The sequence below is a fragment of the Pinus tabuliformis genome, chromosome 8, assembly GCF_031772625.1.
Source record: "Pinus tabuliformis cultivar Carrire ecotype Pingquan chromosome 8, CPIR1, whole genome shotgun sequence".
Lineage (NCBI taxonomy): Eukaryota > Viridiplantae > Streptophyta > Pinopsida > Pinales > Pinaceae > Pinus > Pinus tabuliformis.
Window position 1 is genome coordinate 866,746,724 of NC_142294.1, and position 12,779 is coordinate 866,759,502.

The 12,779-nt window shown below is 38.5% G+C and overlaps 1 protein-coding gene across 2 annotated transcripts; it reads right to left on the reverse strand.

Annotated features, from left to right (window-relative positions):
- Window positions 1-3,527: 3,527 nt before the first annotated feature.
- On the reverse strand, window positions 3,528-12,434 carry LOC149238313 (uncharacterized). 2 transcript variants are annotated; one of them, XM_089372987.1, is made up of 4 exons: window positions 6,296-12,434; window positions 5,603-6,247; window positions 4,923-5,125; window positions 3,528-4,556 (listed from the first exon to the last, which is right to left on the reverse strand). In XM_089372987.1, exons 1-4 carry the CDS (start codon window positions 6,500-6,502, stop codon window positions 4,433-4,435), a joined length of 1,179 nt encoding a protein of 392 aa, XP_089229113.1. In that variant the 5' UTR covers window positions 6,503-12,434; the 3' UTR covers window positions 3,528-4,432. The 2 variants fall into 2 exon arrangements, with proteins under 2 accessions (XP_089229113.1, XP_089229112.1); XM_089372986.1 differs by having other exon boundaries at window positions 5,603-12,434.
- Window positions 12,435-12,779: the final 345 nt, after the last annotated feature.

Here is a 12,779-nt window from a genome sequence, read left to right on the forward strand (position 1 = left end):
CAATACTGAAATCTGGGAAACCAATGATAATCTCCCTTGAGATCAACAATGCCCTGTAGTGCAAGTGTCCCATCATCATGTGCCATAGCTCGCACAGGTTGTCACTATCATGTACCAATGCATGAACAGTTTTGCTTATCAACCTGTATAAATTGCTCTCTCTAACCCCAATGGCCAATTTTGTGTCCAAGTTATAATCCTCTAGCAGAAATGAGCACCTACCCATTCCTAAACATGATTACATATCCTTTGTCCTTAATCATTGAGACAAAGAGAAAGTTCTTCTTCAATCCAGGTTCATACAACATGTCCATGGCTTCCAACACCCCTCCTCACTCGAGTTAGAACTTAATGGTTCCAACACCCTTCATTGCATCCCTAGCACCATTACCAAGCTCCACATCTAAATATAAGTCTTTCACTCTCAGACTACTAAATAACTCACGTCTTCTGTCATATGGCGTGATGGGCCACTGTCCAAGTACCAAGTACTCCTAATGATCATGTTGATAGATAGACAAAAGAAAAATGAGAAGTCCTTCTCGAAGTTCATTGCAAGCTCTACAAGCTAAACCTTTGTTAATGTTGTTGTCTACTACAACTTCCCCTTACCCTTATTCTCCGAAAATTATGATGCATAGTGCCCATTCTTGTGACAAATGAAGCACTTGAGCTTGCTCAAGTACTTCTTCTTCCATGGTTGGGAGGTTTCCCCCTCACTGTTACCCTTGGAACCCTTCCCTTTGCCCTTCTTGGCCATACTAACCAAGGTCAGGTTCTCTCCATCTCCTTGCCTTAGACTCCATCTCCTTAGACTCCTCTTGAGTCTCTTCCTAGATGCAATCATCCCAAAGCCTCTCCCAATTGGGAAGCTTTTTCCCGAGAGTAGATTCCTTGACAAATGGTTCCTGTGACTTGGGAAAAGCATTTAGTGTCACATTTACGAGCTCTACATCCTCCATCTTCTCCCCAATGGCTACAAGTTGATCTCATGTCTAGGTGATCTTCATGAAGTAACTAGTATCATTATCAAACCTTGACATCTAGATGGATATGAGCTTTTTTCTCAAGATCATCTTCCTATTCATCTTGTCACTCTGGCACAAGCCCACTAGAACTTTGAACATCTCTGTAGCTATCTTCTTCTTCGCCAAGTGATCCTTCACGACATCCATGATGACTTGTTGAGCTCTAATGTCCTTTTCATGGGTTGCCAACTGCATTGCATCTGTGGGTTGTTAAATCTCCTTATCAACAATCTCCCAAAGGTCATTTTCTTTCAACAAGAACGTAACCCTTGCCTTCCAGGGCAAGAAGTTAGATGTTCCATCCAACCTATCTTCAAATCTCAAACTAGTTGCTGCCATCTCTAGATCTGATTAAAAAATATGTCACATGCTAAGTCCTTCTAGCACCCACAAGAACAATAAATGCTATTGTTTTATAGATCTACTAAGATCTTCTATGGATCTATGTTTCGGTCCTTTAAAACAAACAAAAATAATTTTCTGCCAAACCTTTGACTAGTACAATCTCCCTCTCTCCCTCTAAAGTATGACCACCAATCACTATTGGATACAATTTGTTCTACACTTCTGTAAAATATGTTGGCCCTATCCTTCTGGCACTATCGCACATGTTGTACAGCACCCCTATCATTGTCAAACTATGTTGTGACTGCCATACCTCCATGTCACCTGCTACAGTCATCACATTCGCTGCCAACATACAACAACCATGTGACTTCTAGTTGTTGGCAGCTATACTCCGTGTATGACCCATATTGCATGTTTTGTGCTTTCCCTTTTCACGGTTGGCACCATGACAAAGCTGTCTTTTCCTACTGGTGATTCACATACCACATCCTCCTGTGCAGGTGCCTCTATGTAGCTGCTCTAACAGCCGTGGTTGTCGCACAACTTCACAAGTCTCCTTTCTTTATGCCGGTGGCCATCAGTAGCTTTGGCGATTGTCACACTGTTCTTTTTTAAATTTACCTTTTTCTCTATCGCACCTAAGTTGCTTCACCCATGCACATGACTCCTTTTCTTGGCTCACATTCATCCATTCTCTTTTAGCTTTTCGCCACTAATTTACTTGCCGCTCAATTGCGCTACATACAATCAATGTACGACAAATTGTAGTTTGGTCTCTATTGTAGATTTATCTCCCACTCTTACACTGTACTACTACGTGATCTATGGTATTGGCTACTGATTTCTAGGTTTCAGGCCTATATGCAATACTTAAAGAATGGTCCCTCGAAGGCTAAGCTCCGATAACATGCTAATTTTCTAGACCCAGCAACCTAGCTAATTATTTCCTAGTAGATTATCATGCAAATCTATTGGATAAAGAGCACAATTGAGATTTTAACACGTAAATAAATAGATAACAATCTAAAACAGATGCACACATAATTTCAGCCATTCAAAATCTATTGTTTCATTAACAATAATCTACAACATACAAGGGCTCCCTTCCTAGGATAATGGCCCTTTAATGAAAAACACAAATACTGCAGATCCTAGAAATCACCCAGTTGATCAAACCCTCTGTTAATCTTGTTTGATTGATCTGGGTCCTTCTCCTTTGCTACCCCTTGCACTCTTCCTCGAATTGTGCACACTTGGATGAAAGTCCTTCTCCATCCCATTAATGAGATCTCATTATCTCGTTGTGTCTTGTTTTCAAGATGTGTCTCCTCCCTTAGCCTAGCTTTCCTTTTATAAGTCTGAGTTACTAATCTCTAAAGTGATTAATGATTGCGATTAGATCTCAAATTCACTTTAAATCAACAATTGGGATTTATCTAATTCACTAATGCAAATAACCTTTACATTTCAATATATTAACTCACCTTTTCTTATAAAAGTCAATTACTTTAAATAATTAAAGTAATTGCTAAGGTTAAGGGCCAATTAAGCTACTTCTACACGTCTAGACACTTAGACTTGCACAGAAGTACCTTCATGAGATACTTTCATAACACCCCTTTTTTTGTACTTGCATTTCATAACTAAGAAAAACAGACAAACAACATAGGCTTGACCTTCTAGCTGAGTTTTCTATCAAGTTTCCCATGTCGCACCTTGTATTCATTTGTGTGGATGGTGTGTTCATTTGTTTCTTTCTTTCATTTTGGTTTCAATTATATCAATAATTTTGAGCATTATGCTAAATTGCTAATAATTTTAAATCTAATATCTAAGGTAATAAACAGCATAATAAAAGATTTCAAAACATTGTAAGATTTGTTATGACAAACTGCTCCAATGGAATATCCACAGCAAATTGACAATTGACAGAATATGTATATACTACAATTTGCATGTTTTAGTATGACATATATTGCCTTCTATAATAGCATATAATTTTAAATCTAAGATCTAAGGTAATAAACTGCATAATAAAAGATTTCAAGATATTGTAGTATCTGTTGTGACTAACTGTTCCAATAGAATATCCACAACGAAATTACATATCAGCGACAATTCATAGAATATGTATATATACTGCAATTTACATGTTTTAATAGGGCATGGGATTGCCTTCCAGCATATGAATATGAGGCACTTACTGCTATTATTATTGCAAACTTTAATGCAAGACGACAACAACCTCAGAGCTAACACAATTAAATGAGATTATGAAAAGGCACAGGAACTGGAACATCCACAACTATATTGGCAAAAATTTCCTTGAGAATAAGAGGAGATCTCAAGAACAAACTTCCCCGAGGTCTGTCCAATTGAAATTTGAGAATAAAACTCTAATCAGTAATTCACTTACAGGGGTTGGTAATGTGCTAAAATCAGTCTCAAATTGCTACGGAAAATATAGTTTCTGCATCACAATTAGCTAAACAATTCAAACTCTGGTTACCTTCTACATCAACCAGCCATGGTATGCTATGGCCACAGCATCTTTCATAACCACAATGACTTTTGCTGCCTAACTGAAAGGGAAAGTCTTTAAGCAAATGGTCATGTTCAGTTTTAACACTTGCACCTTAATTGTCTTCAGATTAGATCAATATGTTTCCGTTATATCACCTATTCGATTACAAACAAATAGAATGTTTCTCTATGCCCCTGCGATGCATTGATTTGTCTCTTTGTAAAGCTATTTTTGCTTTAGCTCTAATTTAAGTATACTTAAATTTGTTACTAAAAATGATAAATCTAAGCTAACTCAGACTAAACTGACTGTAGATGACGCACCAAGCTTCCTAGTAGTTAAAATACTACTAACCTGAGTAGCGTGATTAAATCAAAGGGTTAGCCACAAGGGTTTTTCAACATGAAGAATCATCAATTTAAACCTCATTTACAATTTTTTAAATGGTATTAAAACTTAAGTACACATCTCACCGCTGGGAGCATTGCGAACCCTGACATTATAATACTAAGTTCTTCCATCAAAAACTATGTCAGAGTAAAAGTATTTCATGAACACTGACCTTGTATCTTTCCATCCCAATATGAAACAGTCGAATGCCATGAGTTCGTAGAAATTCCAAATTTGCTTCTGGATATGGTTCAGGACAAAGACAACTGGAATGCTCAACATATTAACAAATTCCATTAGAACTTTTGAAATCCCTTGGTGTACTGGTAAATGAATAAAACACAAGAATATATATTAAGAATTCACAGAAAAGGAAGGAAATGCTAAAATATAATTTTAGAAAGCAATTTATTGATGACAAAGTAGAGACCGCCCTTGGAGAAAATATGAAAAGGTGCAGTTTTCCTTCATACAATTTTGAGAATTTGCACAAACAGTTAGGAATTTCTAGAAAATTCAGCCTCCATGAATCTCGTGTATACCTTAAAATAAATAATAGTACTATCACCTCTGTTCAAGAAAACATTTGACCTTCAGAAAAAAAATAACTGCATTCTCTCCAGAATACTTACATGATAGAATTGAGCTGTAAAGTCTCTAAAAAGGGAAAGTTCTTGTTGTTTGGGAATCCTGATCTGTAAACTCGTTTATCTACCATTGCAAAATTTGAGGGAGGGACATATCTCTCATTGCATCCTTCCAGCTGCTGGGGGACGAACTCTCTCTGACTGACCACCAGGTCATTGCATCCAATCATTCCAACACTTTGTTTCAACTGCAATATAACCAGAAAGCAAAATATTTCCCATTGACTCCATGAAAATCTAAAATGTCAAACGCAACAACAAAAGTAGAAAATGCTTAAAATTCTCCATTTTTACCCCCATCACTTCCCTCCCAGGCACCAATATTCTCTATAACTAGTGAATCCACAAAAATTATATGGTAAAGCCAACTGATCTTCAAATTAAAATTATGACATCCACAGAAGATGTGCATACTTTCTCATATGCATGCAATTTCAAGAAACTGTAAATTATATATGAAGCAAATAAAAAAAACAAAAAGCAAAAAGCTCAGGGCAGTTTTATTGGTGATTTCCATGTTATGAAATATTATGTAAAGTATAAGATGCAAAGTTCAAATCTCTCTTGAGTCGAGCCAAAAAAAATAAAAGACTTTAGCAAAGAAATTTTCATACAAAATTAATGAAAATATGCAAATTTAATTATACACTTTCTATATACCATACCTCTCCCATTCCCTGGACCATCATCGATGCGATCTGAAGTTGAGTATCAAGGAGCCTTTTTATTTCTGCTGTTCTAGTTTTCTCTATATTCGACACAGTATTGGCCAAATGTGTCATGCTCCATTCCATGCTTTGTCCAAATGACCTCAAAGGAACCCTTTTCTTCTTAGGTTGTTTTTCTTCATCCCTGATAGCATTTAAAGGTGAGGTTGATTTTATCTGTATGGAAGGCTCTTCGTGGTTTGATTCATTGGATGTTGCATCACCTGTGGTCTCCACATCAATGGGGCATTCTTCTTCATTAGAATCATTCTGCAAGTCATTCTGCAGATCATTCTGCAATTCATTCTGTATGCCCGGTGATTTTGATGACTTTTGAACAATGTGCTCTACATGTTGAAAAAAAGCCCATTTGGATGGCTCATTGCGTTGTTTTTCCTTGTTGTACATTTTCTTGAGACGATGCCATTTGTATTTGCATTGCATACCTGTATAGTCAGTACCACATATAACATTCACTGTAGCTGCAATTCTATCCCAATGCTTCTTTCCAAGCTGACCCCGGTGTTTGTTGAAACAAAGATCTTCAAACTTCCGAAGCAAAGCATCCATTGCACTGTTAGGCCAAAGCTCCTCTTTCTGCACCTTCGTAACCTCTCTCTCTTTTCTTTTTTTCCCTTCATTTGCTTGCACCTTCGTAACCTCTCTCTCTTTTCTTTTTTTCCCTTCATTTGCTTGTCCTGGTTGCCTGATCGCGTTTGGAGATTGCATAAGTTCATCTACATTGATAACATGGGACCGAAGCCATTGTTGAGATGCCTCACTTAGTCCCTGCAGCTGTCTTGGATTACTACCAGAATCTTGGAGCTGAACAAAACCTTGGCGAAATGGACTAGACATAATCCTCTCACATACTACTCTTGGAATGCTGACAGGCTCCTGCGGCCTACCAGTACTTTCTTGACCAATGCACAATTGTTACCGTGACAACAAAGTGACATTGCCTCTCTCTCGCGCCATGTTCGAACCTCGCAAAGGAACCACTGTTGAAGATAATGGAGAATATCCTAGAATAGGTAGAGTTGGTTCACGTAGCCTCAGGATAGGAATTAGTTTCTATTTCTTAGGATGTTGTTCTAACTTCCCTAAAACCATGTATTCTATTTAATGTGTAATGTTGATGAACAATGTAGAGCGTTCTGCAGAGCCAGACTCTCCTAGTTCAGACTCTCTTTCGTAGAGCTGACCAGTGGGTTTTATTTTCATTAATACAAACATTGCCATTTTTATCATGGTATCAGAGCGTCAGGGCTGAGGAACCTGTACACTGGCTAGTGGGTGGTTCTTTGAACCAAAATCGTCGCAGGTTTTGAGTGGATAGTTGCGACAATACACTACTACACTTCTCCAAATTTTCATTTTTTCGATCATCGCATTTTTCAGTGTACAGTTGCGACATTTGTGACTAGTCTCTAAAAATTGGTGTTTTTCTACGACGATCTCGGAAATTGGGCGTATTTCTACAACTAGTCTCAGAAAATTGGTGTATTTCTGCAACTAGTCTCAGTGATATTGGGCATATATCTGCGACAATCGTGTAAATCAAAGAAATTGCAAAGGGAGCCAAGAACAAGGTTGTAGCTGTCAGAGAAGCTGAGTGGGGAAGCCAAGAACAAGGTTGTAGCTGACAACAAGAGGTTGTCTGGAGGCTAAGAAGGAAGCCACGGTGATTTGTGCATGTGTTGCAAGATCAAACAACAATGGTCTATCTCTGTCACAGATCTGGGGTAAATTTAACATCTTTTACCTGTCGAATTCTTTTTTCTAAATCGCCAAGATGAATAACAACATATTTGAAGCATGCATGAACGAGCATAACAAGCTCGATGGTTACAATTATGCAAATTGGAAGTTTAAGATGCAGACTCTGCTAGAAGCGCAGAGTGCTTGGACAAATGTGAATGGGGATGAGCGAAGGCCCGCGGCTGGATCAACATCGGTCCCAGATTGGGAGAAACAAGAAAGTAGAGCAAGGACAATGGTAAAGATGTCAGTGAAAGACTACATTATACTGCACATCAGAGAAGGTAAGTAAACTAACGAAATCTAGGGAATTCTAAAGGAATTGTAAGACATCAGAAATTTAAATCGTCTTTTGTTCCTCAAGAGTAAGATCTTGTCCATGAAGATGGAGGAGAATGAAACAATTTCTTCATTCATAGCAAGGATCAAGGATCTGAAAACCAAATTATCAGATATTGGTCATACAATGGACAATACAGATCTTGTGACGATTACAGTGAATGGTGTCACTGATGATTATCAAATGCTCATCACTGGGATCAATGCCAGAGAAAAGATCCCGCATTTTGAAGAGCTGACAGGTATACTAATGCAGGAAGAGAGAGGAGATCAACTCTGAAGCCCCAGAGTGCCGATCTTGCATTGGTGGCTAGGAAAAACTTCTACAAAGGGAAAGGAGGTCCACAACAGAAAAACGGAGAAAGTTCACATAAACAGCCAAATCTGACACAAGGTATGCATCCGAATAAAAACTACTCTGAAACAAATTGTTTTTATTGTGGAAAATTGGGTCATATTTCGAGGGAATGTAGGAAAAAGAAGTATCATGAAGAACAACAAAAGCCAAAGAGACATGCAGGTCATCTCGCGAACAGTGATCAGGTGCAAAATTTGAGGTTTTTCATGGCAGATCGTGATGAAAATGTTGATGCAGACATCTGGTATGTAGATTCAGGAGCGTCAACACACATGACAGGGAACAAGCAATGGCTGGAGGATTTTAAAGAGATCAACGAAAACGCACAAATTTACCTAGGAGATGACAGAAGTCATCAAATCGAAGGATGTGGGAAAGTTTCTGTCATTCTACTTGATGGTAATATCAAACAAATTTATAATGTAATGTATGTGCCTGGCATAACTAAGAACTTGATTTCTGTATCAATGATTACAGATCAAGATTTGAAAGTTGAATTTTTAAAATCTAACTATTACATTAAGGATCTGCTAGAGGGTATGAAGACAATTGCTACAGGAATTCGAACAGGAGGACTATACAAGTTGGATGTGAGACCTGCACCGGTTCAAGCATGAAAGCAACAAGCTTGACTACAGAAGAGCTTTGGCACCAGAGATTCGGCCACATCAATTACAATGATTTGTTGTTACTACAGAGGAAAGAAATGGTAAGAGATCTTCCTATGCTAAAGCAAGTACATAATGATTGTGATGCTTATACTTTAGGAAAAATGCATAGTGAAGAATTCCCTATTAGAATAGAAAAGAAACAGAGGGATATACTGGAGTTAGTGCACACAAACCTTTGTGGTCCCATGCAAACAAAATCATTAGGAGGTGCAGTGTATTTCCTACTGTTTATTGATGATTGTACGAAGTTTCTTGGGTGTATTTCTTAAGTAAGAAGAGTCATACATTCGAATACTTTAAGCAATTTAAAAATATGATTGAAAGACAAACAGGGAAACAGATAAAAATTCTCCGTTCTGATCAAGGGGTAGAATATAGGAAAGATGAGTTGATTAGATATTGTAAAGATCATGGAATTTTGCAGCAGTTTACAATACGCCATACTCCACAGCAGAATGGAGTAACAGAAAGGAAGAACAGAACTCTGGTGGAATGTGCGAGAAGTATACTGAAAGGTAAGAATCTTTCAAATGGTTTTTGGGCTGAAGTAGTGAGTACTACGGTTTATTTAAAAAATAGGAGTCTTACAAGAAGTCTTAAGTTTAAAACTCATTTTGAAGCTTTGTATGGATATAAGCCTGCAATAAAACACTTAAGAATATTTGGATGTAAAGCATTTGCCCACATACCTAAGGAAGATAGAAAGAAATTAGACTCAAAAGCCATCAAATGCACTTTTATAGGGTATTATTCGTCATATAATGCATACAGGTTATTTAATCCCTCTACTCACAAGATCTTTGTTAGTAGAAATGTTAAATTACATGAACAGGATAGTGAAGAAACTGATGAGCACTATGATGGATGGGACATTCCGTACTTTGAAGAAGAAGATGCAGAGAACAATTAGGATCAACGGCAAACAAAGGCAGAGGATGAACAACAAAAACAACAGTAGCAATAGCAACAACAGCAGCAGGAGGAAGAAATAAGGTTTGAAACCACCACCCCACCACTTAGGAGATCAAGTAGGAAAGCTCAAATGCCTGCAAGATATAGGGAAAATGCATTTATAACTAGTACGATGAATGTTGTTGAACTGTCTAGTTATAAAGAAGCAAATGAAAGTAATGAATGGAAAATAGCCATGGAACAGGAATATGATTCAATAATCATAAACAACACTTGGGAATTGGTAGAACTCCCTAGAGGAAAACAGGTCATAGGTTGCAAATGGTTATATAAACTGAAAATCAATGTAGATGGAACTATAGAAAAACTGAAAGCTAGGTTGGTTGCAAAGGGGTATACACAAAAAGAAGGGTTAGATTATGAAGAAACCTTCGCCCCTGTAGCTAAATTGAATACCATCATAATGTTAATTGCTTTAGCTACCAAGAAACAATGGATGATGCACCAACTAGATGTAAAGTTTGCATTTCTGAATGGAGAACTAAAAGAAGAGGTTTATTTAGAGCAACCGGAAGGATTTGTCTAGAAGGGAAAAGAACATTTAGTCTATAGGTTGAAGAAAGCACTCTATGGACTAAAACAAGCTCCCAGGCAGTGGTATGAGAAAATTGATTCATTTTTTCTACAAGCTGACTACAATAGAAGCAAGAATGACCCTAATCTTTACACCATGAAAGATGAACAAGGATGCGTAGTGTTGATTTCATTATATTTAGATGATTTGATAATTACAGGTGATGCTATATATCTAATTAATGAAATCAAGCAGCAGATGTCACAGATGTTTGAGATGAAGCATCTCGGTGAACTCAGATACTGTTTAGGTCTCGAGATCTGGAGAGATTCAGGTCAAACATTTATGTCTCAAGCAAAGTATGTCAAAGGCCTGTTAGAGAAGTTTAGAATGGATCAGTGCAAGTCTGCACCAATACCATTGCAGCAGAATATCAAATTGCAGTGTGAGGATGGCTCAAAAGCGACAGATGCAACACTTTACAGACAGCTGGTTGGGAGTCTGATCTACCTAACCACCACTAGACCTGATTTGGCTTATGCAGTCAGTGTGTTAAGCCAATTTATGTCTAAGCCACTTGAAAGCCATTGGAATGCGGTGAAGAATGTTTTGAGGTATCTACAAGCTACTGTAGATTATGGAATTATCTAAACTGACTCTTGTGATGTTAGATTGGCAGGATTTGCAGATTCAGATTGGGCAAGAAATGTAGATGATCACAGATCTATAACAAGTTATGCATTCAGTCTTGGATCCGGGGTGATCACTTGGAGCAGCAAGAAGCAGAACACAGTCTCCTTGTCCTCAGCAGAAGCAAAGTATCAAGCCATGTGTGCAGCAACGTGCAAGGCGGTTTGGTTGTGGAGACTTCTCCAGGATGTTGGGGAAGAACAGATAGTCGCAACAACAATCAGATGCGACAATCAAAGTTCAATCAAGTTGGCCAACAATCCGGTGTTTCACAAAAACACTAAACATATTGATACTCAATTCCATTTTGTTAGGGAGAAAGTGCAATCTAAAGAAATTCATCTAGAATATTGTAATACATGTGATAATGTTGTGGACATTTTCACTAAGCCCCTTGGAAAAGTAAAATTTCAAATGTTTAGGGAGATGTTAGGCATATATGTGAACCCATTCTCCATTAAGGGGGAGTGTTGAAGATAATGGATAATATCCTAGAATAGGTAGAGTTGGTTCACGTAGCCTCAGGATAGGAATTAGTTTCTAATTCTTAGGATGCTATTCTAACTTCCCTAAAACCATGTATTCTATTTAATGTGTAATGTTGATGAACAATGTAGAGTGTTCTGTAGAGCCAGACTCTCCTGGTTCAAACTCTCTTTAGTAGAGCTAACCAGTGGGTTTTATTTTCATTAATACAAACATTGCCATTTTTATCAACCACATCCTCCTTCCGATCGACACAGGATACATATGGTCCTAGATCGACACAGGATACATATGGTCCTAGCCCACAGGATACATATGGTCCTAGCCCACTTCCAGTGGGGTATGCAGGAATAGGGAATTGGGAGCGCAAGAATGTGGAGGGATCCATCACAATGTGATTGCCCTGAGAAGATGTTGAGGAGGCCATAAGCCTCTCATGCACAGCTTTGGGGTTTCCAACAGCCTTACCATGCTGCTCATGTAGCTGGGCACGATGGGGGGTGAGGAGGACCCCTCTTGCAGCGCCCTACGATTTCCATTCATATGGACACCATGCTCTCTTTCAGACGAAGATCCCACAACTCTTGAATTGCTGATGGGTTCCTCCTGATTGCTCTGGGGTTGAACAGGGGAGGACGGTCTTGCTGTCAGCTTCTCTTCCACTGTTTTCACATTGTTGGGGTCTCGGTCTCCATGATTGGGTTGACCTGGGTCTTTCTTGTTATTACAATTATTACAATCGTTATTACTATTCTTATTGTCATTATTTACATTGTTATTGGATTCCTAGTTATCGCCATCTTTACAGGTCTGGACAGAGGTGGATGATGTGGGTTTTTCTTCAGGGGGCTCTTCTAAATATTGCAACGTTCTCTGAGATTCGCTAACAGGAGATGTCGTGGCTGCATCAATTCAAAGTGGAATCCAAAATCCTTTCTTGCTGACTAAATTACAATATTATATACATACATATTTAAAATAAGCATTGAAGACTGAGCTGCTTACTCACAGTCTAGAAAAGACCCGCGTGGATTTAATGGTGTCGAGGAAGAAGATCCGACAAGGAGGAGTTTGGGGGGGCGCTGAAAAGAGGAAAAATTAAAAAAATGAAGGAAAATATCTGCTGCAGAGGCTGCGAGCCACTGACCACCAGCAACGACACTAGAGCAAAGTTAAGTGAAGTGATGTGAGAAAAGGGGCCGCCGACCCATCCCGCAACTGGGCAATGAAAAGGCGCTGCCCATGGCCATGCCCCTCACTCTGACCCGCCCGCTCATGGAAATCGTGATTCTAACACTCATTCATTCATTTAATAGCTGGGCCTCAACCTCCGCTTCCACCACT

Coding starts and splice junctions, on each gene's coding strand:
- LOC149238313 (XM_089372986.1), bottom strand. CDS start 6,502: ATGTCTAGTCCATTTCGCCAAGGTTTTGTTCAGCTCCAAGATTCTGGT. Junction 5,126..5,602: donor TGGTCCAGGGAATGGGAGAG/GTATGGTATATA, acceptor GTTATATTGCAG/TTGAAACAAAGTGTTGGAAT. Junction 4,557..4,922: donor TTACAGCTCAATTCTATCAT/GTAAGTATTCTG, acceptor TGAGCATTCCAG/TTGTCTTTGTCCTGAACCAT.